Consider the following 27,029-nt stretch of genomic DNA (forward strand, 5'->3'; position numbering starts at 1 on the left):
TGTTAAGTGATCAGCGCCGCCCACATTATCTTGCAACACCAGAGGAATTACAGGAGCGTTGCCTTTAAGGAAAGTTTACGCGATGTCATATCGTCCCGGAAACACCGCACAAGGAAGTTCATTCCACAGCTTTGTAGTACGTGGAAGAAAATGTCTACCCCACCAAACCTCTTTTTTGCAATAAGATGTAGCCTATGTCCTTCTCCAAGTTCTAGTTTATCTCTGTACTAAATTTCATCAAAATCGTTTCGGTGGTGTAGGCGTGAAAACGTAACTAACATACTTACATTTGCAGTTATAATATTAGTAAGTATGTAATAAAACACATGAATCATTAAAATAAATTGTATATTTCAATATATTTTGTACGCTTCGCGCGGGTTACATATAATAGTAATTACATTATGTTAATAAAATACAATCTTTACATTACACCCTATCATACATTACATACAATTCGTATTTCAATTGAATCGCCCCAAATAGCAGTTTCGACCAAAGCTTTTGACACCATGACTCAAACAAAACCGATAACCTTACAAGGAATTATTTAACCAACCATCGGACAACAGACCATTTTAAACTACGTTTTAATATTATAACCAATATTAAACTTAATCAATACATATAAAACTTAAGTTAATATACAATAAAATCCCTCGTGACACCACAAGGGAGAACACTGGTTCCACTACTTTATATTATCAATACTAGTGGTATATATACATTATTTAAATCGTCTATTAATTTAGAATTCTAAACAATTGATGATCAAGATAAGGCATATAAAAAGCCCGTGTAAATATATAAGATAAAAGAACAATAGCTAACATAGTTGTAATGACACTTATGAGAAGAAACCTCAATTTTATTGCTCCTAGTGCTCATAGCGCGTTCCTCCTTAGAATAAATCGTTTTCGTAAACATGTTTAGTATTACAATTTATTTGTTGATGTAAAATCTTGTTTAGTTTGTTTTAGTGAAAAATCAATACTAGGTTTTTGGTAACACGTAATTGAAAAACGTACAAACAAATAATAATAGAAACAACTATCGAGCTACGAGCTTTGGCGAATAGTCAAATACATTTTTTTCGGGATTCTGCTGCCCGTATACCATGATTGCGATAAGAAACAATCTTTCAAGGCTCACAACTAGAACCGCCATAAATATATATACAAACACGACCATCTCATTAATTATTGACAAATATTAGGTACTATATTCAAATGCAATGCAAGGCCCATATTACAAAATAACAATTATAATACTATATACATATTATAGGGACATAATATAGACAATGTTTAGAATTAATATAAGGCTTAAGTCTTAGGCTGAGATGTATAAAGCGTACTTAGACTTTGCTCAGTCTTTACTTACGTAAAAGTTAGCTGAGTGACTTTTATACTTGCCATCATAATCTTACCATATTACTTACTTACCTTATCACCTTTGTATTCGTTTTTATAGTCACATTTGAAATTGTGATGAGCTTAATCTAAAGACCAATGCAAAAGTTAAGTCATTTTATAACACTAACTTAACTTTTACATAAGTAAAGTCAGAGCAGAGTCTAAATACGCTCTATAGATCTCAGCTTTAATCTTGGTCTAACCTCATTAAAATGAACAATGAGGGTAGTTAAATATTTGCATAAAACAGCAACTTGCAAAGTCATCGTGCGATAACATAATGCAGAAACATGACAATTTTAGGTCCCGTAAAAGATTTGAAAAGTGGACGAAATCGATCAAGTGCATTCGTATTATACAGCACTATATGTACGCTGCCCTTCGGGACCTTATTTTTCGTAATACCCTCTATGGAACATGAATTCAATCATTATAGTACATAGAAAATTTTAACCTAATATAAGAGCATATTTTTATATATTTACACAACTATCAGCTGTGAATCATTAGTTTTTTCTTTTAGTAGACAATGAAAAATATAGAATACGCTGTACCTTGGTGCTTGATGCGTTACATATCAGAAAACTCGCTAAGGCTATGGACATACAGTCAAAAATCATTTGAACACATCACTCTTATCATATCAATTACTCCAATTTAAAAAGGGATCACCGAAATACAGGCTATAAAAGCAAGACCACATATTTGATTAAGATAGTCAGATATAATAAATATAGTAACTATAAAACTTCAGCCGAGAAAAACGAGAGCCTCTTGCTGCTAAAAGGAAAACAGGCTAGGTTTATTACTTTAGTGTGCGTGACAACCAACGTCCAACACTCGCGATATGTATGTCACTTTGTGTTAGTGTGCGTGCATAGCTCAATATGGAGGTTAACTGTCAACTTCAATCACGTTTTCACAGCTGTCACAGTCTATCTAGACGTATAAATCATATATATATATATATATATAAATCTGCTTATTCTGCAGGATTAATCCCACGATATAAATAAAAAAAAAAGAGATGCACTTCTGTCTTCACAATATGTTCTTGATATCATCAGTCACAGCTTGTGACATTCCATTGTCACCACAATTGGGGATTTAAAAATTTTATAACTTCAACAGTGTTGTTAGACTGAACATATTTGCTTAGATACAACCATCGCCTGATCTGAGCAGGAGCTCCAGACCATAGGACACAATTTGTTGCTCTGCATTTGCCCCGGGCATAGAAATAATAGGGAAGTCACAGGCCCAAGGGTGACATAAGAGGTGACTAAGGGCATTTACAAGTGGTAGACTTCTTCGCACATGATTCCGGCTAGATTATGGGTACCCCAACGACCATAACACAATAATAATGTGTAAACATTACTGTGTTTCGGTCTGAAGGGTGCCGCAGCTAGTGAAATCACTTGGCAAATGAGATGTGACGAGCACAATTGTAGTGTCACTATCATAGTATTGATTACCATCAGCTGAACGTCCTGCTAATCTCATCCCTTATTGTCATTAAAAAAAAACTGAAGTGAACCCAATATGCTCTATGTATATAGTAGCAGTAATAACTCATCAACAGGTTTTGATATTGTTTTCTAATTAGGACCTTCATTCCACACATAGACACTCAGCGGACAAATAAGAAACTGAGAAGATAATGAAATCAGTAATGTGGAATCTTGATAAATTGTACGTAATTAAGTGTAAACCCCGAAAAGATAATACAAAAATGCTATTTTCTTCCTCCAAACTGTTAAATATCTTTTTATTTAGAGTTTTTCAACTACAAAAAGCATGCTAAATTATATTATACCTATGAAAACTCATTCTTTCGCTAAGTCATAATAGAATTAAATGTTAACATGAAATTTTCAACAAACAACGATTCAATTAATTAAAACCTTATAAAACCACTTGTTCCATTCGCTCAATGCATGTTTGATAATACTGAGTCCATAATAAACCTCAAAAAATTTCCATTTTAACTTTATTAATAAATTAGCTTCTTAAACCCCAAAAATATTAAATATATGATATATACCAACATTAAAAGACCCGATAATACCCAACTCAAATATGTAATTATATTTTTACACATCATAACCACACTAAGAGATAAGTAGCAAGAGCAATTATACTCTACATAAGTATATACAGTAGATATAAATATATTTTAGTAAATTCACAGTAGTACTCAGTTCATTAGTAACTTTCAGTTAAGGTGTCTCATGCAGAATCACACCCGATTGACTACCATAAGTATCAGCATGAAGAGCAAATAATAGTATCATATAATCCTGAAAAGTTTAGATTGATACCTCTGTTACAAAGTGTTACAAGTTTAAAAATTACTATGTGGGAAATAAGTATCAGAAATTGTAGCATAAAGGATAACCCACCATTACCACAGAGAATTAAGTTGATAAGTGAATACATATAAGTTGTTACTTACACTATATACCCATAAGTCTACAATATTATTGTTTCAAACAGTAGCAACTTAAGTTCCTTATTAAATTTTGTTTGCAAAGTTTTTCTGAATTGTTACTCTTTGGAACTGAGGTATCAGGATAATTTTTTAGTATATTTGGCAATTTTCTCCAGAATTACTCCACAATAAGACAAACCATAAAACCTACTCTTTTGTATATCTGTCAACATGTTATGGCATTAAGATTATTATTAATATGATACCAAGTTTTAATTTCAACTCTAAGGCTGAGATCTATAGAGTGTACTAAGACTTTATAAACATCACTTTGAGTGTGAGCTAAGCTTAAATCCACCATAACGACCACTTAGGAAAAACTCACTATAAGCCAAACAAAAATGAGATCTAAAACTCTTGTCCGTAATGCATTAGCGTCTTAATTGAAGTCGTTAGATGTCTTTTATGTGTTTTTACAATTTTCCATTTCTCATACCAAACAAAATAACATGACCACATTTGATATAAATTATTCATCAATTTCCAAAATAAGTCACTGTCATAAATGAACTGCCACAGGATTTGCTAAAAGATGTTTCCTCTATAAATCACCTTAAACAGATTTTCACAAAACATTATGATTGTGCCCATGAAATGAATTTATTATAATTTTAACTTTACTATGCCGTGTTAATTTACAAATACGAAATAAGTTTAATGCTGTACATTAGGTTTAATAGTAGTTTTAGGTTAATAGTGTAAATTTAGTATTATAGTAAGTAGTATAGTTAGTATTATATTTATTATTGTTAGTATTATCTTTACACGAGAGCTGCTGCCGACAAACTACTTACATAGTTTGGCAGACTTTATTCATGAAATTTGTAAAGGCTACTCCAATAAATGAATTAAAAAAAAGTTACTATATACTAGTGTATAATTTTGTACACTTTTTTATATTGTAAAAGTTTGTTTAATAATAATCATGTACTGTGTATAATGAAACAAGCGCTATACTTTTCTATTGGGCTGTCTAAGCCTGAGCTAAACTCAGCTGTCAAATGACTACAAATACCAAATCAAAGATTGCGCTAAGCTTGAACTCAGTTAAGTTTTACGTAAGTAAAGTCTGAGCAAAGTATATGTAAGCTCTATAGATCTCAGCATTAGTTCGGTGTATTCACTAAGGCTGTATCGTCCATACAGATGCACAAACAAGCTCTAACTGAATATGGTTCAACAGTAAAACTAAAGATGAGCGTTGATATACATCGTAAGGGAGCCCTATAAACTTACACTTGAATTAACGGGCTTTGGCACTCATGGCCACATGATGGACGAAGGTCCCACTTGGCGAACCATGGAATACTAACATCATGTAAATCATAATAATAATTTTGGTACGGTTTGCCATTATATAAGGTGATATATTACTGTCTGAAGACATAAAATAATTTACGGTTACCACTTCAAGCAACTATTAGCACCGCAATTCTCTTTATTATGTTAAAAATGCTGCCAATTTCTTCCAAAAGGTAACTCTGATCACTTGAACCTATCCTGGCACTATGTTGGTGTCTTATTAAAGATAATTCATATAAAGAAAATGGAAACAACATGATCACTACATGATTGGATTACTGTCAATTATAGTTGTCACTTCTACACAATAAGGGTTTCCACCTGTTTGCACTGAGGTTGCCACTGTCCCCACCAGGCTTGTCACTGTCCGCACTACGAGGGATGTCAATGTCCGCACTAGGGTTGTCCCTATCCGCACTACTAGGGTTGTCACTGACTGATTTTATAAGTGTTTTTGCCACATTAGAACGGGTGCTGGTAGTATTGCTGGGGTCACCAGTCGGCCGCGGTACGCGGATAGTCCAGCATGGGCGTGTGTCAGTGATAATGGTGCGGCTCCAAGGTGCGCACGCGCACGCGCTGCCTGTAGTGGTACTCCTTGAGGTAGGCTCGTAGCCGGCCCGGCAGTGGGAGCTGATCAACACCTGGAAAAGATAACCAATCAGTGAGGAGACTCCTGTTTAGGAGGAATAGCTTGCGAGTATCTAATGATAAGTGACTATTTTATCAATTTATATAATGTTATCTATTTAATTTAACTAATTATTTTTGTAGTCCTTAAAGGTATTTTTATGTATATATCCCAAAATCTGAAGAAGATTTCGAGGAAGATTTATTACAGATTTTGGGTTTAGATATAATACAGAATAAATTAAATAAAAAAACGTATTAGACGAAGATGATACTGGATTAATGAAATAAATGAATTTCATTTTCACAGCGAATGACCTTACTTTACTTCACTTTTGTGGGCGATCGACAACTTGTCGCACTTGTTGCGAAATGGTAGATATTCCCGAATGAGTAATACAAAATAAAAATGCGGGGCCAAATGTGGGGTTAATAAACTATTCTATTAAGAGCGAGTGTTGGTTTTATTTTTCCTTTAAATTCACAATATAACACACTGGTTGACACGTTTCGCGTAGTGTGTGTTCCCCCACTCTTGGCAACACGCCCATCTAGTTCGACTGGATATTACCGCGTGTGGGGGCGTGTGATCACATGGCGTGTTGCATATATGTTTCTGAACGTATTAAATATATGGGATTGATTAGTACTGACACCCGCCCGATGGCATGGAGTGGCGTCGCGTTTTGATAGTATCTCTTGAGCTTAAGACCCCGGTTCGAATCCACATGTCCTATTAATGTTTTTTTTGTTCAAGTTTTGTACCTTCTTAAAAATTCGAGCAAGGCTCGGCGGTCCGGATATTGACTATTAAGAGGTGTAGTGTATTGACATCTAGTCTGAACTGAGTTTGTGTTAACTATCATTGTCACTGTCATGACATCGACAGTGACATTAACCGTGTGACGTTACAGCGGAAGGCCAGTTTACAGTTACAGTTTCAATCGGCAATCGGTTGGGAGCGGACGTCCCGGGTATAGTGCTACATAGTAAATATAATATGTTGTTTCACTCGTGAGCAAACGAGGAACATTACAATAGGTACATGTGTCTCTTTTATTGCCACATGATGTATTGTAAGTTAGTCGTATCATTCAAGCGGGTCCGTACCGTCGTAGTTGAGGTGCGACACGATGACTGCGCGCGCCAGCTGCTGCAGGCTGAAGGGCTGCGCGCGGGGCAGCGGCGCCGTCAGCATGGGCTCGAAGAACATCACGCACGCGGGGTCCTGCGGACAGACAGACAGACATCAAACTACGACGCCTATTCACCTAGTCGAGACTACAGGTTGAATCAAATCTAGAGTAGATTACTAATAAAGTATATTTTTTTAGGCTCTTGCAATTTGTATCGGGTATATATATATATAAATAAAATCATTTTGTTGCAGGTCAGGGACCCGTATAAAACATGTTTACATAGTATAATTAGGTAGTCAAAATATTTTAAAATTATAAACGAGGACCTGTATAGCCGAGTGGTTAGCGATCCTACCTACTAAGCTAGAGGTCCCGGGTTCGAATCCCGGTAGGTGCAAGCATTTATATGATGAATATGGATTCTTGTTTCCGAGTCATGGATGTTTAAATGTATTTATGTATGTTTATATGAATTTATGTATGTTTAAGTAAGTATATTGTATTAAATATATCATTGTCTTGTAACACATAACACAAGCTATATATGCTTAACTTGGGGCAAGATCATTTGTGTGAAAAGTGTGTCAATAATATATTATATTATAAAAAAAATAAAATATATATCATTATCATCAGCTAGAAGACGCCCCCATTGCTGAACAAAGGCTTCCCCCAAAGATTTCTACGAAGTAATACGTTGGATGAGGGCAGCGCAGGACCGATCGTCATGGAAAATATGTAAAAAAATCATTAATTAATATAAAATTAAGGTCAATTATAAAATGAATGGTAATTTTACGTTAGGGATCTGGTGTACCCTAACCCCCTTATTCATAATAGTCTGCTAACTTAATGCATTAGTAATTCTCACTCTGTCTTCTTCTATTGGCCCTTAGTCAGAATGAGAAAATACACTCCCAAGCGGCTGTTTAAAGTTAACGAACCATTATGAATAATGGGGTTAGTGTTTGTAAATCACATTGTCAGGGGATGCCAGACAGACGTCTTTAACCATCTTTTTATTAGAAATACGGACGGTTTCCCATAATCCCGCTATTCAATTCCGTATAACGGCGTAATAGTCCGTCACTCCAGCGTCGGCGAACATGCCCGACGCGCTACAATATCTCGGCATTTTTAATAAAATGCGAAGGGCATCATTATATTGTACTCCGAGGATGTTAAAGGAACTTTTGGTGTAGTTGATCCATAATTGGACCTAGTTCCTGAAAAACGTTCCGAGCCACAAACATAACATTTTAAGGAATTCGTGTTTAAAGTTTTATAAGTATTAGTGTATTAATACATGTAAATTGGGCTACTAAGTCATGTTGTCATTTACAGAGTGACAGTAGGGCTGCTATTTTTTGTCAGTCCGATATGAATCAAGTGACCAGTTTTGTGTTCTTAACTCAATTTCGACATGATTGTGGTTTGAAACGTTTTCTGGAATTATAGGCTTCAAAGATACATAATAGCTTTAAGGGTAAATGTATACACTTCTATAATAAAGTCCCAGCCACTGTTCAGGCATTATCTATAAATAAATTTAAATGTTTTATAAAAAAAATGGTTCTGTCGTAAATCCTTTTACTCCACTGCTGAATATCTAAATGATCGGACAGCCTGAGACTAGATTGTGATTATTTTATAGCGATAGAAATGACTGTACAATATTGTATATTTTTATTGAAAAGAGCGCAAAAAAAGAATGCTGGGAGACTTTCTTGCGCCGCTTCTTCTCTCTCAGAGAAGACAGTAGACAGACTCTCTCAGACTAGTAGTATAAGAAATGACATCAAAAAGAATTCTAAAGGAATCAATTTTGAGAAAATAAATACCTTTTATGCCTTTTATGTATACATGAGTGCTTGTCGTCACGTTAATGTATGGAAGTGAGAGTTGGGTATGGCAGAAGATGCATAAAAGCAGAATTAACGCAGTTGAGATGCGATCACTGCGTAGTATGTGTGGGGTAAGGCTGACTGGTAGGTAATTCCAAATGCGGTAATACGAGCGCGCTGTGGTTGGAAAGAGGATGTTGTGACAAGGACTGAAAAAGGAATGCTGAAATGATTTGGACACGTGGAGCGAATGAGTGAAGAAAGAATGACGCATCAAATATATACTAGTCAAAACAAAATAAGGGCCACTTGATTTTTTTGGCCTTGCTAGCGATAATTTATTTTTTATGCATTCTCAAGTAGCTGATACTTTATTGTGGTGTTACCTTATTTGTTTACACACTTTTTTTGAGCATTCCACCCGCATAATTGTTTAAAGTGGGTAGTTTTAGATAATTTATTGCAACCACTTGATTCTACCCGATTTTAAGACGGATTTCAACTCAGTCAAATTGACGATTCTCTCAGGAACACTGTAACTTTCGTTTGACTAGTGGCTGAATTAACATTTTAAAAAAGTTATGCCGTGAATTCGAAGTCATATGGACTTGCCAACCGTAACTAGGGCCGTAACATTGCTTCAAGAAGGCCATTCGCAGCGTTCTGTGGCGTTGCAGCTAGGTTTTTCCCGGCGAGCGATCCAGAATGCTTGGAATCGTTTTCAAGAGACTGGGAGACTAACCAGGAGACGGGGATCTGGCAGAGTTCGAGCAACTACAGCACAGGAGGACCTCTACGTGCGCTTGGCTGCGCGTAGAGAACGCTGTACAACAGCCCGTTCGTTACAAAACCGTTTGCAGCAGGCGACCGGTACACGTGTTAGTGATCAAACTATTAGAAATCGTTTACACGAAGACCAGCAGTTCTCCAGGAGACGTGTAGTGCGGATACCATTAACAAGTGCTCATCATGCAAACCGATTATCATTCGCAAGGCAGCATCTGGCATGGGATATAAATGATTGGAGGACTGTATTGTTTACGGATGAGTGCAAAGTTAAATTTTTTAGTGATGACCGTCGCATTAGGGTCTGGAGGCGTGAAGGTGAGCGATTTTCGGATGCTTGCATCCATGAAAGTGACAGATTTGGGGGCCCCAATGTTATGGTATGGGGAGGAATCTCTATGTCAGGCAGAACCGAGCTGGTAATTCTAAACGAAGGCACAATAACAGCTCAACGTGGTCTCATATGCACATAGAATCGGCGCAAGATTCCATCTGATGCACGATAATGCTCGCGCTCATACAGCTAGGGCCACCAGAGAGCCCTAGAGGAGGCTGGTATACAGGTGTTGGCCTGGCCTGCAAACAGTCCGGATCTAAATCCCATTAAACACGTGTGGGATTTACTGAAATGCAGTGTTCGAAGCACAAACCAACCCGTGCACAATGAAAGACAGCTAATAAACGTTCTGAAATCAAGCTGGGAACAAATTCCTCGAGAAACAGTGGTTCACCTGGTGGAGAATGTACCTTCTAGGCTTCAAGAGTGCATTAGTAATCGAGGACGGCATACTAGATATTGAGGAAAGTCATAAATCAAGAAACATTTTATGTCTTTTTTTTTTCAGAATTTTTTTCCTCACTAATTATTTTTGCAAAATGTCAATTTTTAGAAAAAGTGGAGCAAATTTCTTTTTTTAATGGAATGCATCATTATTTTATACTGTCTACAATAAAAATCAATCAATTTATCCAACTGAAACATTGATCAACCTTTAAACCTCAAGAATTCATGAGAATACTGTAAAAACGTGGTGGCCCTTATTTTGTTTTGACTAGTATATATTAAATCAAATCAAAATCATTTATTCACGTAGGTCACGGAAATGACACTTATGAATGTCAAAAAACAAAGAAAATCTTATTGAATCTACCGCTACTTCGTAAAGGGTTGAGCTAATGAGAAGAAGTAGCAAGAAACTCACAGCCACTCTTTTATATCAAGATTTACATTTAAGTACATCGATTTACAAATAATTTCAAATTATAATATAATATGTAAAATGATGCAACAGACATATAAGCAACAAACATATAATATAGGGCAAGTGTGTGTGGGCAATTCGGTCGCGGGAGACCTCGTAGAACATTCGTCGACCAAATTGGGGACGTTTTGAGAAATGGAGAGGTCCGAAGCACTCGCAACCAGCGAGCATGTATGAAAAGAGTAATGAATGTAGAGGAAGCGCGTGAGGTTTGTAAGGATAGAAGCAAATGGCATTCTATTGTCTCTGCCTACCCCGACGGGAACAAGGCGTGAGTGTGTGTGTGTATGTATATATTGATGCGGTACCTTGTAGTGCTCGATGAGGCCGGTGACAGTGGGCGCCGCGAACACGGCGGGGTCGTGACAGTCGAAGCTGAACCGGTGCTGGTAGTGCTCAATTCGCGCGTGCAGCGAGCGCCCGTACTTGCGGAACGACACCGAGAACAGGTGCTCCTCCTGCGCAGAGTCGCGGAGCAGGAACGTGCCTGCACACGACATATACATAGATCTATATATTTCTTTAAAAAAATCTCATAATAATTCTTTAGAACTTTTGAGAGACCTAGCCCTTTTCTACAGCACAAAGACGGTATTAGTTTCGGCTGCACTACCCTATATCACTATACCATAGGTAAATAGGTACTATGAAACTAACTAAAATAAACTAGTCGCGCCGATTCTATCTATCTTAAGCATTATAATAATATTCGCGCTCAATTGACTTGAGCCGACTTTACCTTGACGATCGTAATCGTTCGTGACAGCTCAGTCTCATTCATAACCACAAAAAAGATGCTTGATATTTCTTTTACGAAAGTATTAAGAAAGTACATCTTGTCCGACTGCGATGGTTTGGCAGCCTTGATGTGCTAGCCCGACGCGCACTTGGCCGGATTTTTTAAATACGATCATCTACTGCGTAGAAAATTGCATTATTTTCATGACTGACTCTAAAATTGCTATCAAAAATATACGAGGTACCATAAATATCAAGCGAGTAATACCCACTAGGAGCGCCGTAACTTAATCTTATTAAATATTTGAGAGCTTCGCTTTTGATTGAGCCTATCAACATTGATTGGGACACTTTTAAATCAAAACTATCATACTTTCTATTTAACCTTTAAAAGAAAAACGTCTAGTATAGATCTGTGGTTAGTGACCCTGCCTACTGAGCTAGAGGTCCGTGGTACGTGCAATCATTCATATGATGAATGTGAATGTTTGTTTCCGAGTCATGCATGTTTATTTGTATTTATGTATGTTTAAGTAAGTATATTGTACTAAATATATCGTTGTCTTGTACCCATAGTACAGGCTATGCCTAGTTTTGGGGCAAGATAATTTGTGTAAGAATGTGTCAATATTATTATCATTATATACGATTTTTTATAAAACTCTTAAAAATGAACTTAATTGTCTTGCAGAACTACCATTTGAAAGTCCCATGCGGAATCCCCCGACAAGCAACCGGTCTTTCAACGCTGCCAATATTTTTAATACAATATTTGTGCTGCAAAAGAATCATTGAGAGCAAAATTTAAAAACAATAACGTCTTGACTGTTGCTTCTCAATATATTCTTGATAATGTAATGTATTTTCATAGGCACATAAGTGAATTTGCTAGAAACTGTCATAACCATAATGTTAACACCAGGAACAGACATAAGCTTATAATGCCTACTACTCGGCTAAGTCGAGTTAGTAAATCTATATTAGTTAGTATAAAAGCCAGAACTAACCTGAAGCAATTCTCCGCTATACCAAGGCTAATAAAAATTTACAATTCCATTAGCAAGTGACGATTATTATTGAAATATTTTTAATATCTTATTTTTTTTGGAACTCAAATTGATGTTAGCCAATATGTTAGAAATCAATTTCATTGTACTTTAGAATTTTGTAGACTAAAACAATATAACGCTACCGCACGCACGCTGGCGGTCGCGCCGATTGGTCGACACACATGACAGACTTTTTAATGACCTTGACATTTTCTTTTCAACAAAACCAAAATTTAAAAAGCAAGTAAATGGTATTTTAAGTGAAAAGGATTAATATATATATAGTTTTTTTTTAAATATATATATATATATAAAATCTCATTAGGTAACTCTTTTGTTTAAATATAAAGTAAATTTTGTAAATAACTTAGTTTTAGGACTTTTATGACTTAATGTTAAACTTTGTTATTCATCATGTAAGATACTAGTAACTATAAAATTAACCTGTGGATAACGGTGTGGGTTCTCACTAAAATTAATTTAATATCTACATACTTTAATTTGAAATTGTAAAATGTATCGTGTGAACTTTTTGTTGTCCCTAAGAAATAAAATAAAATAAAAAAAAATAAAATAAAAATAACACTGTTAAAAATAATTACGGTGGTATGATGGATTAGGTGCTGAGCAATTTCGACGATGTACCTTTCGAATTAAGTAACATTCCGCGCTTGATTTAAGTTTAGTGCTAAAATGTACGGCCCTACCTCCGATATTGCGACCTTCTACAGCAAGCATATAGGAGACGCGCGGATTAATAAGTGACGTAAATTTATCTGCATAATTATTCTACGATAAAATATTCTCATGTCCTCTTGACATATTTTTGAGATTATAAGTTTATGATATAATACGATTGATTTGAAAGCTAAACACATACTGACACACACACACACACACACACACATTCACACGCAAACACACAACACACGCCCTAAATTATATATAAAATAGTTTTTGTGTTCATAATTTATTGCATAACTTCCATTGTTTAAAAATATGTTGATGTTTGTTATTTGACATTTTACATTGCACAACTGGGAAGAGACTGACCCCCATGTCTCGGGCGGTCCTAATTTGGGGGTCGAGGGTAATTTTAAGCAAAATTGTATTTTTTTTGCAAAAAATAGATTTATTATTTATTTGTTTTATACATAACATTTTAAACATAAAATCTTGTTGAATTGTCTCTGGTGTTATATGAGGGTGTGGACTGTGGTGTTAAACTCAGCATCAGTTCGCTTCTTTGTCTAACTGGTAATAAAGTCTCATAAAGGAGTGCTCACCCTCAGGCTTATTATCCAGGAGTCGTTCTGCCTCGTAGCGGTCCATCTTGCCCCAGTAGAACGAACAGGCTGTTATCTCCTGCAGGTCTGGCACCAGACAATGTTTGTAGTCCACCTGCAACCATTATCAAGCATTTTAATATGAATGAATTACACTTTGCACAATGACGGTGTTAGAAAATTCTATTCACGTTAAAGCATTTCATATAGTTTTCATTTTATAGAAAAGGAGGACAACGAGCGTAAGGGTCAACGGGGTTAAGTGATCACTGCCGCACAAATTCTCTTGTAACACCAGAGGAATCACAGGAACGTTGCCTGCCTTTAAGGAAGGTGTACGTGCTTTTTTTGAAGGTACCCATGTCGTATCGTCCCGGAAACACCGCACAAGGAAGCTCATTCCACAGCTTTGTAGTATGAAGAAGAAAGTTCCTTGAAAACCGCACTGTGGAGGACCGCCACACATCCAGATGGTGGGGATGATATCTTAACTTGAAGCGTGTCGTGCGAAGGTGGAATTCGGCGGCAGGAATCAGGTGAAACAGCTCTTCGGAACACTCCCCGTGATAAATGCGGTAGAAGACACACAATGAAGCGACATCTCTACGCAACGCCAAGTGATCCAGCCGTTCACAGAGCGCTAGGTCCCCGACAATTCGAGCTTATCTACACCCATGCTTTAAATCCTCCTAGCTAAAAAGCCGGACAACGAGCGTAAGGGTCAACGGGGTTAAGTGATCACTGCCGCACAAATTCTCTTGTAACACCAGAGGAATCACAGGAACGTTGCCTGCCTTTAAGGAAGGTGTACGTGCTTTTTTTGAAGGTACCCATGTCGTATCGTCCCGGAAACACCGCACAAGGAAGCTCATTCCACAGCTTTGTAGTATGAAGAAGAAAGTTCCTTGAAAACCACACTGTGAGATTTGTTCACTAGAACGTGCGAACAAAAGCACTTAATTTCGCCACTACTTAAAATATAAGTATTAGTAGATAATTCGTTTAAAAATTTGAATATTATTTTTAAGGGCAGTCCATTCCTTAACAATATCATTCCCACTGAAACTTATTAAAATTATAATAAATCATTTTCAAGCATTAAAAATAGCTCTAATTATCTCATCCAATCTCACTTTGGGCAGGGAACTCCGCAAATACTAGGGAAGGGGGAGGGCGTCATGCAACATCTCACATCTCTCTAAGCGCGAGGGGAGCGTGGCCAAAATCATATAAGGAATGCTAAGATAATTTATCTAGATAGATCCTCTTGCTGCTAGACAATCAATGAAATCAGGCCATGTTTATTTTTTTAGTGTGCGTGACAAGCTACTCTAGTCTTACACTCGCGATTTGTATATCACTTTGTGTTAGTGTGCGTGTATTGCTCAAAAAAGAGGTTAATTGTCATCCTCAATTTTGTTCGGCAGTTTTGCAGCTGTCACAGTCTATACAGACGTATAAATGATCTAATAAGTAATGGAAGTGCCCCCTATGGTAGTATGTCTCATATACCTGTAGCTACCTACACCTATAGGTTTCCCCTCCCATCACAGTCGCGTTAAACGTCACCAGCGAGAGAGAATAGTAATTTAGTATTAATCGGAACGTCGATCATGAAACAACTCGTAAATGTCGTGTATTTCAGTATAACTCCTAAAACGCTAACTGCAAAAACTCTTCCACAACCAACCCTATATTGGTCGATAGGTTTTATTTAAAACAAACTGTTGTTTGAGAAATAAAATATATGCCGAATGTTTTTCACTATTATATAGAGGACTAGCTGACCCAGCAAACGTTGTATTGCCGATATTAAAATCGCGATACAAAAGTAACTGTTGATCGTAGATGGATGAAAATTTGAAGTTGTATGTATTTTTTAATGCTGACTCATAATAAAAAATTAAAAAAAATGTCAAATAAATTAAAAAAAAAATTGGCGTGGACTACCCTTAACATTTAGGGGGATGAAAAATAGATGTTTCCGATTCTCAGACCTACCCAATATGCACTCAAAATTTCATGAGAATCTGTCAAGCCGTTTCAAAGGAGTTTAACTACAAACACCGCGACATGAGAATTTTATATATTAGAAAATGACGAACGAACTGATGTAGCTTCATGACATTTACCAAGTATTACTGTAATATGTCATGTCATTGTCACTCTCTACGGTTATTTTTATGCAACTGTTGAGTAATAAGGTCATGTGATAATAGTATCACATGAGTGTTTTAATACCTAATTATCAACAGTTGCCTACAATACTTTATCCACACCCATAATATGAATCCTCTATAAAAGATTCTAAAACAGTTAGCTTATCGCCAACATTAAAACACCCAATGTTCTAATAAGCATTACATCATCCAAACGAGTGTTGTAATGAAATTTAGTACGACATTACAACACTCGTTTGAATGACGTAATGGTTACTATGACCGGCTTTTTAGCTAGGAGGATTTAAAGCATGGGTGTAGATAAGCTCGAATTGTCGGGGACCTAGCGCTCTGTGAACGGCTGGATCACTTGGCGTTGCGTAGAGATGTCGCTTCATTGTGTGTCTTCTACCGCATTTATCACGGGGAGTGTTCCGAAGAGCTGTTTCACCTGATTCCTGCCGCCGAATTCCACCTTCGCACGACACGTTACAAGTTAAGATATCATCCCCACCATCTGGATGTGTGGCGGTCCTCCACAGTGCGGTTTTCAAGGAGCTTTCTTCCTCGTACTACGTAGCTGTGGAATGAGCTTCCTTGTGTGGTGTTTCCGGGACGATACGACACCCATGTCGTATCGTCCCGGAGGTACCCATACCTTCAAAAAAAGCGCGTAAACCTTCCTTAAAGGCCGGCAACGCTCTTGTGATTCCTCTGGTGTTGCAAGAGAATGTGGGCGGCGGTGATCACTTAACACCAGGTGACCCGTACGCTCGTTTGTCCTCCTATTACATAAAAAAAAAAAAGACGTGTGGCACTCGGGGACAGCCGCGGTGAAGCTATTGCATAGCATTTTTTATGAACTTATGCAATTATAATTATCTATTTATTTTATTTATGCAGTATTATTTTAATAAAATTAATTTTATAAAAAGCAAACGGGAACTGAGTAAAATTTAACTTGCAAAATTTGATTACAGACAGACAACGGGACAGGTGAAACTGAATAACAATGCTTGCCAAAATAATAAAAATTAAAAAAACGTGATACAAAAAATAAATAAATTAAAAAAAATCAAGATGTACCCCAGGCTCGAACCTGGGACCTTCTGCACAACGAGCATATGTGATGACCGCTGTTCCACGGCAACTGTAAAAAGCGTGCCGAAATATCTATATATATGTAGTAAGTAAGTGTTAGGTTATTTTCGTTACGGAATTTCTGGATTCGATCCCCACGCTCAAGGCCCGCGATAAAAGCTATGCAATAGCTTAAAAAAAAAGATAAATAAATATATTCGTATTTATAATGATAACAGTAGGTCAACATTACCTGCGTGTGAACCTTGGTGTGCTGCGCCGGGAAGGGCAGCGGCAGTGAGTGCTGCAGCGACGGCGCTCGGAGCAGCAGAGCACGAAGCTCTCCGCCACACACCACCTGGAGGACACGCCACATACATACACTACTAGTACATACTTGGTAGCATGCCTTTCCAACTCGTAACCCTAGCCTTTTACATACTCCCATGGCGAGGTGTAACTGTTTTATTTATTTATTTTATTTTATTAGCAAAACAAACAGTATTAGACATGACATAAATAGGTTAAAAAAGTATACATCTATTAACCATTTACAGTTTTCGCATATAAGAGACTATAAGCGTGTTACAAATAATGAACAAAAATACAAAAAAAGATCAAGAAGTAATACAATAAAAGTATATAGATATAAATACACGAAGACAAACTGAATGGATATTATAGTATTCAGGCATTCGGCAATCAAGAGAACACACACTCATCCAACACCTCGTCAATGTACCTCTTAACGCGTTTGGTGACGTATTGAATATATCAAAACCTTATAAAATATGAATGTTGCCTGTAATTAGTACTGCAATGAGGAACGTATATAGTACATTTTGTCCTGGTGTAGTTATTGGGCGCTTTGATACCAATTTGTGATGTTAATTTAGAAGAATCTATCTTAGAGTGAAGTAACTTATGGTAAAAAACAGTATGTATTACACTTATATTGTAAATATCTTGAGATCTATCGTGCAAATAGCTTCATTACTAGATCCTGCAGAAGTTATAACGACTAATTGTCAAATGACATAGATCTAGATTTATTTTCTATGTCTTGTACTAAATAACTTTAACTAATAAGTTCTTCCAATTTTAATAATTGTATTAATATAGTTTTAAAGCGTAAAATTAAATAATATCAATAGTTCTACATAAATGTGGAAACTTTTAAGTAGCCTTCATAAATTTTAATTATTTCAAAAGTTATAATTGTAAGCTAGCTGTAAGTCTCCCAAATATTAATAAATAAAAAATAAATAAAGTAGAGACAGAGGCGATTAGGCAGTGCCTATCTCGTTATGAACCTAAATAAATAAAGCGATGTGGGAGGCCCCTTTGCACAGGATGCCGGCTAGATTATAGGTACCACAACGGCGTCCATTTCTGCCGCAAAGCAGTAATGTGTAAACATTACTGTGTTTCGGTCTGAAGGGCGCCGCAGCTGGTGAAATTACTGGGCAAATGAGACTCAACATCTTATCCTTATCCCTTATTTTCTTTAAAAAGAAAAAAAAGAAAAAAAGAGTTAGTTCAGTTTAATTTGGTTCCGTTATTTTATAACCAAACTTTTATTGAACATCCACTCATAAAATCTTTCCTTACCCTAGATACGAAATACCTACGATAAGTAATCTTTGCATATTCCAATGCTCAACTACGACTTGTTGGATCCACAGTGCCTATCTTGCTAGAAAATCATTGCAAATATATCACGAGTGGATAGTCGAAAAATTTATGTCAGTGTTGATGACTCTAAAAATAAGATAAGAAATACTATAAAAATTATGTCGCTTACATTGAGTCGCTAATGAGTTATAGTAAATTTTCCTTATCGTTAGATTTACAATATATATTGATAAGTACTTATATATTTTGACGACCTGTATAGCCCAGTGGTTAGCGATCCTACCTACAAAGCTAGAGGTCCCGGGTTCGAATCCCGGTAGGTGCAAGCATTTATATGATGAATATGGATGTTTGTTTCCAAGTCATGGATGTTTAAATGTATTTATGTATGTTTAAGTAAGTATATTGTATTAAATATATCATTGTCTTGTAACCCATAACACAGGCTATATATACTTAACTTGGAGCAAGATAATTAGTGTAAAAAGTGTGTCAATATTGAGTTATAGTAATTTTTTCTTATCGTTAGATTTACAATATATATTGATAAGTACCTATATACGGAATAAAATTAAATCAAATATCACGCCTTCTTATCCAGCGGTTGGTTTGTTAATAATATCATTTATAAATGGATTAAAAATCGATGTTTGAATGTCACTATCACAATTAGCATGTATATAATAATAATAATAATAATATTGACACACTTATTGCACATATTATCTTACCCCAATTTAAGAATATATAGTCTGTGTTATGGGTTACAAGACAATGATGTAATTAATACAATATACTTACTTAAACGTACATAAATACATTTAAACATCCATGACTCGGAAACAAACATCCATATTCATCATATAAATGCTTGCACCTACCGGGATTCGAACCCGGGACCTCTAGCTTAGAAGGTACGATCGCTTACCACTCGACTATACAGGTTGTCATGTATATGTGGTATAATATGTATTTATGTGGAGGTTCTTATGCTTTCTTATTTGTTTCAGCTCTCCACCTGCAGTCTAATAATTGTCATTTTTTGCCAAAGTTATTCGGAATACTAACTAGCTCGCTTTAGACATTTACCAAAAAAAAATACTTAATAAAACTTTATGTAATTGATTTAAATGAATGACAAAATACTCATTTATCAATATTTATCTACGTGTAATTAATATGTAAGGGATGGGTAGATGTATACCTGGAACCTCCTGATGGATGGGTCATTGGACTGAGCCAGCTCACTGTTGCCCTCTGCTACTGGTTCTGTCTCACTGCGAAAATATCAAAAAACATCTCTGATAAAATGGCTGACAAAATAAATAAAATACAGTAAGACCAACGAGACAAGATAATAAATGTAAACAAAGTTTCAGGAGTTCAAAACATTTTCATTGATATGAATATTGAAAATTGAAGAATGAAATATTGAAAAGAATTGATATTTCAAAGGTTGTCTAGAGATGCCAGACTGTGATTCAATAATTAAAATCAACAACAAAACTATCAATAACGGATTAATTATATAAAAAAATAAAAATATAAATACGGAATCGAAAAAATACGTATCACTTCGAACAATCCGAACAGAATGGAACTTGTTCACAAATTGGCGGACAAAATGTTGACAACTACGGTATTGACTGTTTCCATGTACCACCACGAAACACGCAACGACAGCTTTCATCGACCAACTAACGCCATTACTACGATTACGAGTGATAATGAAAGAGAGAATCGCTCCTTATCGCAATGTAACTCAGTAACGGCCCGTTTGTTTACATTCTTTATCTTGTCTCGTTGGCCGAAGTATAGTAAGTTCTAATCTAACACCCGACAGCACTAGAAACTATTCTCAACTATTCGTTGCAATTGAAACCCAATTCTGAACATAATAAATTATTAATAAACTTTTTAATTTATGAAATTCTCCTCTAGAGGGCAGTACCCATCTACATTAATTGGCTTTCTGTACATGACATTAGAAATTAATAAATTCAATATTAATTATTTGAAATCATTTCATCATTTCTCTCTGATTATTATCAATATAAAAGTCTATATTAAATGAACCTTATTTTTTTAAGGATTTGGTAATTTTTTTGTGTATGTTCCAGTGTATTCGAGAGTGGTTTAGACTCACAATTGAACTCATCCTAAACGGCTGAATCGATTTTGGTGAAGTTTATATGTGTGTTACAATTCAGTCCACTGGAAATTATATGATGTTCGATATTGTAATATGTAATGTTCTAATAAGTAATCATCAATATGGTCAAAACTGTTGCGGCTTATTGAAAAGAGTTTAAAATTTTCAAATTTAGGACTTGGGTGTACCCAATTACCTGCTATCCGTTTCATCTCTAATAATAATACTAGCGCACCCGACACACCTTGCTGTGTATCCTACAGGTTACCGGATACCGGATATTATGTATGTATATATGGTTGGCCATGTGGCCGAATAGCCGAATATCCGGCGGAACTTAGCCGTTTGGTGTATCGCACACACAAACACAGACTTGCGCAGGTGGCGCGCGAACGATCGAGTAGACTCGGTTAGATTCGGTTGAGAGAAGCGAAATCGCTTGCTACCTCTCAATGCAGAGAAATTATTATTTATCCACCATAATTTGTGCAGTATGAGTACTAAATAATTATTTTTAATCTATTACATTCATTTACTATGGTGTGATTTAAAATTTACTAATTATATTTCTTAAGTGATACTAAAACTAACTAAATAAAGCAAATAATTACTTAAAAATATATTTTTTTATACAGATTTTTTTTAGTTAAGAGGCCTGATGCCTATCCGGCCGAATATTAGGTAGTTATCCGGTATTCGGCCGAATAGTATTAAGGCCGCCGGATAGGCCGGATACCGGATAGTTACCGGATATCCGTTTCATCTCTAATTATTATATCTATACATATAAATAAAATTGGAGTGTCGTCTGTTTGTAATATTGAAATAACCGTTTTTTACTACATGTATATATACGGTACATATACCAAAATATTTTTTTTTACAACTTTTGTCTGTTTGTTCCGCCTAATCTTTGAAATGGCTGGATCGATTTTGACGGAACTTTTATTGACAGTAACTTAGGCAACGTTTATTTAAGAAAAATAAAGTAATGTTGCAATATCCCAGAAACGGTCTACCTTTAAAAATTAATTTATATGGCAAAACAACGTTTACCGTGTCAGCCGGTACTTAATAAATTTATAAGCGGACTCTTGTATAATACATGAATGACTTACTTCCTGTGAGCGACGGACAGTACGTAGACTTCAGCAGTGGGTTCGCCATTGTCTCTCAGTGCTTCACTCTCTGAAAATACATTCATATTCAAAGATTTTTATACAAAATAGGATTAAAAATCACCTTCCTGAACGTCAAAATTACCACCCATTCGAAAAGCTCAGACCTGAGAAAAAGGGGCGCAACAAACTCAGCGGGCTTTTTTGTTATTTCGTTAATTAAGAAAATAATTTATGTTATGGTAACCTTTACCACACAAAATATGTTATTTCAACAATTCTATTGAATTTCGTAACACATTTGTTTTGTAAATTTTCTGGGATCATGTTGTAAATGCATATACATTGCCCAATAAAAGACTTACTAATTCGACTTAACCGAGTAGTAGGCATAGCAAGTTATGTTTGTTCCTCGTGTTAATATTATGGTTGTCGCAATTTCTAGCAAATTCTAATATATTGAAATGCAAAAGTTAAATTTTTTATTTCTTAAAATTTTTGCTCTCAATAATTCTTTAGAACCTTGGTTATAAATAGCGCGAATAGCGCTCTTCTGCACCATAAAGAAAAAGAAGAAGTATTAATATCGGTTGCATTGCCCCCCCCCCCCCCCCCCCCCCCCCCATAACAATATACCATAGGACATAATACTATGAAAATTATTAAAGTAAACTAATTTATGTGTCTTTGTTAGTTAATTGTCTAATTTATTTAACCGCATATGCTGCAGAACTAAGTCTATTCGCCAATGATTCAATATGGGGCCCCAATTGCTGTTTGGAATCAAGAGTAATGCCAAGAAATATAGCAGATTCCACCAGTTTAAACATCCCTCCATTTAACAAAATATTCGCATCTACATTTTTGACATTTGGCGCGGTAAATTTAATATATTTCGTTATATGACTATTTAACAATAAGTTATTGGCGCTAAACCAGTTTTCATATAGTTACGTAAAGTAGTAGTTACACCGGCGCAAAGGAACCTTGAAGTTGTTTACAAAACATGTCTTTGTTGTTACTACCTACTCCTACACCTGATAATAGATCTCCAGTTTGCAACACAAAATGGAATTATAGTTGATATCAAGATTACTATTAAGGTGTTCACATACCGGTGTTAATGACGATAGCGTCTAATTCCCGCCGCAGGTCGCGCGCGCCGAGTGTCAGTACCGCCGCCAATCTGTAAACAATAACACGATAATATTAATCATAATATATTGATAAATACTCTATCTATATATATAAAAATGAATTGCTGCTCATTAGTCTCGCTAAAACTCGAGAACGGCTGGACCGATTTGGCTAATTTTGGTTTTGAATTATTTGTGGTCCAAGGAAGGTTTAAAAGGTGAATTAATATGAAAGTGTTCGGAATTAAATAAAACCAACAATTTTGTTTTTCCTTTGATGTGTCCCCCGTCACCCGATATTTGTTTTGTATGGACATATTTTCTATGAGAGAATTTATTGACGCACGGTTTGACAGTTCTGCTGTAAAACAATTTCAATACAACAACAGGGAGTATATTTTACGAAATAATTCATAAAAAACTTTTTTTTTATCATCTACAGAACAACGTCTGTCGGGGCTGCTAGTAATATTATATATTAAAAATCAAAACCAGATAGCTTTATTCTTAAAGGTAAAAAATTACACTTAAGAAAGTCGGAAGTTAGGCATCAACAGTTAGGCAACAAAAAATAAAATGTTATTTAGTGTAGTACATGCCTAAATCTCCACATAGTGTAAATGAAGAAAGGTATACCAGCACTATATGAATTATAGAATATATAAAATATAACTGACAAAATAATTCTTAACTTACTTATGGCTTGCCCAAGGATAAAAGAAACGTCTTATAAAAACAAATTTCAAAACATCCGAACAAAATAATAATAGTAGTGCTAATGTTTACTTATTTTTACAAAAAATAGTAACTAGAATTCGTAATAAAGTGGCTGTACTATCCTGCAGTCAAACCGTATAGACAACTTTGAAGGACAATGTTCATTTATTAAGTGTAATAAAAAAAAGCCAGCCAACACAAGTAGCGGCAGTTCACGAGCATGATGCGAGGACTACTGATAACAAAATTTCCTCAAATCGATATATGCCGCTCATAATTTTGTGTTTTCAAGAACCAGGAGGTCTACTCGCAAAATCGACAACGATACATTCGGAACGATACGATAATATTCCGAATATATCGCAACTATCCTACTCTAACAAATGTTCGAATTCCTTATCGTTTATCGTTACCATAGACTAATACTTGGATTTTTCTACGATGTTAGTGTGAATGAAATATGTTCAAACCTAAACATTATCTGTGCTATGTCGACAGCCTAGAAGGTGTCGTTGAGATTATCGTAAAAGTAACGTTTGATTATTTGTGAAATTTGAATATTCGTCTCTGACATTTTCAACTAAGAGAAGGGTTAGGACCGATAATATCGAATAATGTTTCGTTCGTTCAATCATCGTTTCGACATTGATTACGATGTAAGTAAGAGTAGGATTCGACACGACTAATGCCACGATTTATCGAATATCGATTTTAGGAGTAGGCCCTCAGGCCTGAACGATACTGCATTATAAGGTCCAGGACGTATGTAGCTATTGTTAATTCTATGTAATGAATTATTTACCTGTCGTCGTTGCAGGCGTCGCTAACGCGCCTATAGGCCGTGCACACACAGGCGGCACGTCTCCAGCGCCGGCGTCTGCAAACACACTGCCGGCCGCCCCATCTGGAAACATCCTTACATTCACCCGTTCACTTACAACCAAGTCAAATATTATGAAAATCGGATTGTTGTGGCGAAATGCTCGAAGAGTATAACGGACATGAATGGTGTATTCGACATTATCGCAAAGCTACATTATTACAAGTCAAAGACAACAGTCTGCACAATAGGCAACAAATCGTGCGGATTAACATCTTTCCCTGTTACAAATTCATGATAACCACGACCGCTTTGTTCAGATCCTAACGACTAAGAAAACCCATAGAGAATTTCTCTCGTCTCTGTTTTTCTAAGAGTTTTTCTTATATAATATAATTATGCATATCTTAGAAACTACATGTAGCATAAGGGGTACAGTATACAGGATGTTCCAGAAAGATTGGATAATCCTTGAACCCCGCACGGGACAGCTCTCCAGCGCTCAGAAAAAAATATCTAAAAAAACAATTCCAAGTGATACCCAAAATATGACTTTTTTTTAGAAAAAACATACTATTTTTTACTTTAATTAACATTCATGTGCACAACGCCCACAAAGTAATGAAATTTGTGGCGTTTTTAACGAATCAACTTTAAAAAAAGACGAATACTTTAATACGCATAATCTGCACAGCTGGCAAATTTCGAATCCATTAAATTTGGATTCGAAAGCGAGAAGATAGGTCGCAATACCAGTTCAAAGTAAATTATTGGACTGGTATATTAAACGGGATAATTATTGGTCCTTTCGAACTGCCGGGAAATTTATCTTCTAATAGTTATTTAAATTTTTTGTAATATGATCTCCCAAACTTAATGGAAGAAGTGCCTGAGGAGGTAAGGGAATCCCATTGGCTACAGAATGATGGCTGCGCTGCACATTATGGTACAAACGTCCGTGCTTATTTAAATGCCACGTATCCAAATAAATGGATTGGTCGTTTGGGTCCCATTTTGTGGCCTCCTCGATCCCTGGATTTAAACCCACTGGACTTTTTTTTTACTGGGGCTGTCTAAAGGAAAAAGTGTACTCGAAAACAATTTCAAATTTGGAGGAATTACGCAGCCGTGTTCAAGAGGCCGTTTCAAAAATAAATGAACGATGCTATGCACGTTATCTTAGTAGAGCCTTTATTAGAAGATGTCTAGCGTGTATTAGAGTCGGTGGCAGACAATTTGAGCACCTGTTGTGAATAAAGCTCGATTTATGTACACCCGGTGTTTTTATTATTATTAAAATTTACTAAGACTTATCTTTTCTTTTTTTAGTGGTACTCTTTTTGCATCTCAATAGCAATAACTTCGTAGTGGTATTAAATAAAATGATGTATTATATACCATTTTGTAAACTGTACGATATGCGCATTTTTTAAAATAGCTGTCCACTTACGTTTTTATACTTTTTTTTACATGAAACACTCTCAAACTATGCCAAAATTATTTTGCTATCAAATTTCATGTCAAAAACTCAAGTTCTTATTTTGTTTTTGAAAAAAGTATCATAGATACTTATATTATTAAATGTATTTCTAGTAGTATAGTCTATCAGGAATAAGATGACACCAAAAACGCCACAAATTTCATTACTTTGTGGGCGTTGTGCACATTAATGTGAAGTAAAGTAAAAAAACGTATGTTTTTCTAAAAAAAAAATCATATTTTGGGTATCACTTGGAATTATTTTTTTTTAGATATTTTTTTCTGAGCACTGGAGAGCTGTCCCGTGCGGTGTTCAAGGATTATCCATTCTTTCTGGGACATTCTATATATCAATTGTAATATATGTATATAGCAGAATAGAGGATTCGTGTAATTTACACTTGATTGACACACCTCCAGGGGTCAAGTGAATATGCTCTAGATTTAATAAAAACCAGTGTACGATACAAACCTGACACAATTAACAACGTACGTTAATAAATAAAATTTTCACCTGTCTGTAACAGCGCTAACGTATCTGTGCACGCTGCTCGGCGACTCAACATATCGTCGTCTGTCCCACGCACCGCAACCGCACGTGCATTCTCCACCTGTGTGAACATATCATTACACATATTTTTCAAAATTTTTCTTTGCTCCATTTTTATTTTTATGAACTCTCGATTATATTTATATAAAAAAGACGGAGTATATGTGTCAGAACTTTAAAAGAATTTAGTTACAAAATTGTTTTTTTTTAACTAACTTGCATTAAAAATAAATCCTCA

General features: G+C 35.7%; 1 protein-coding gene across 1 annotated transcript in view; it reads right to left on the bottom strand.

Moving 5' to 3' along the window:
* Positions 1-331: 331 nt before the first annotated feature.
* LOC126973263 (suppressor of cytokine signaling 7-like) overlaps positions 332-27,029 on the bottom strand; it is a 31,558-nt gene continuing 4,860 nt past the window's right edge. The window contains exons 3-12 of the mRNA XM_050820474.1: positions 26,756-26,852; positions 24,745-24,846; positions 23,205-23,275; positions 22,090-22,159; positions 20,024-20,096; positions 17,438-17,542; positions 13,946-14,060; positions 11,181-11,359; positions 6,952-7,069; positions 332-5,855 (exon numbers count right to left, since the gene is read on the bottom strand). Of these exons, the coding sequence (XP_050676431.1) occupies positions 5,749-5,855; positions 6,952-7,069; positions 11,181-11,359; positions 13,946-14,060; positions 17,438-17,542; positions 20,024-20,096; positions 22,090-22,159; positions 23,205-23,275; positions 24,745-24,846; positions 26,756-26,852 (1,037 nt within the window). The 3' untranslated portion in view covers positions 332-5,748. The remainder of the gene's footprint in view (positions 5,856-6,951; positions 7,070-11,180; positions 11,360-13,945; positions 14,061-17,437; positions 17,543-20,023; positions 20,097-22,089; positions 22,160-23,204; positions 23,276-24,744; positions 24,847-26,755; positions 26,853-27,029) is intronic.

The sequence above is a fragment of the Leptidea sinapis genome, chromosome 29, assembly GCF_905404315.1.
Source record: "Leptidea sinapis chromosome 29, ilLepSina1.1, whole genome shotgun sequence".
In the NCBI taxonomy this organism is placed as follows: Eukaryota; Metazoa; Arthropoda; class Insecta; order Lepidoptera; family Pieridae; genus Leptidea; species Leptidea sinapis.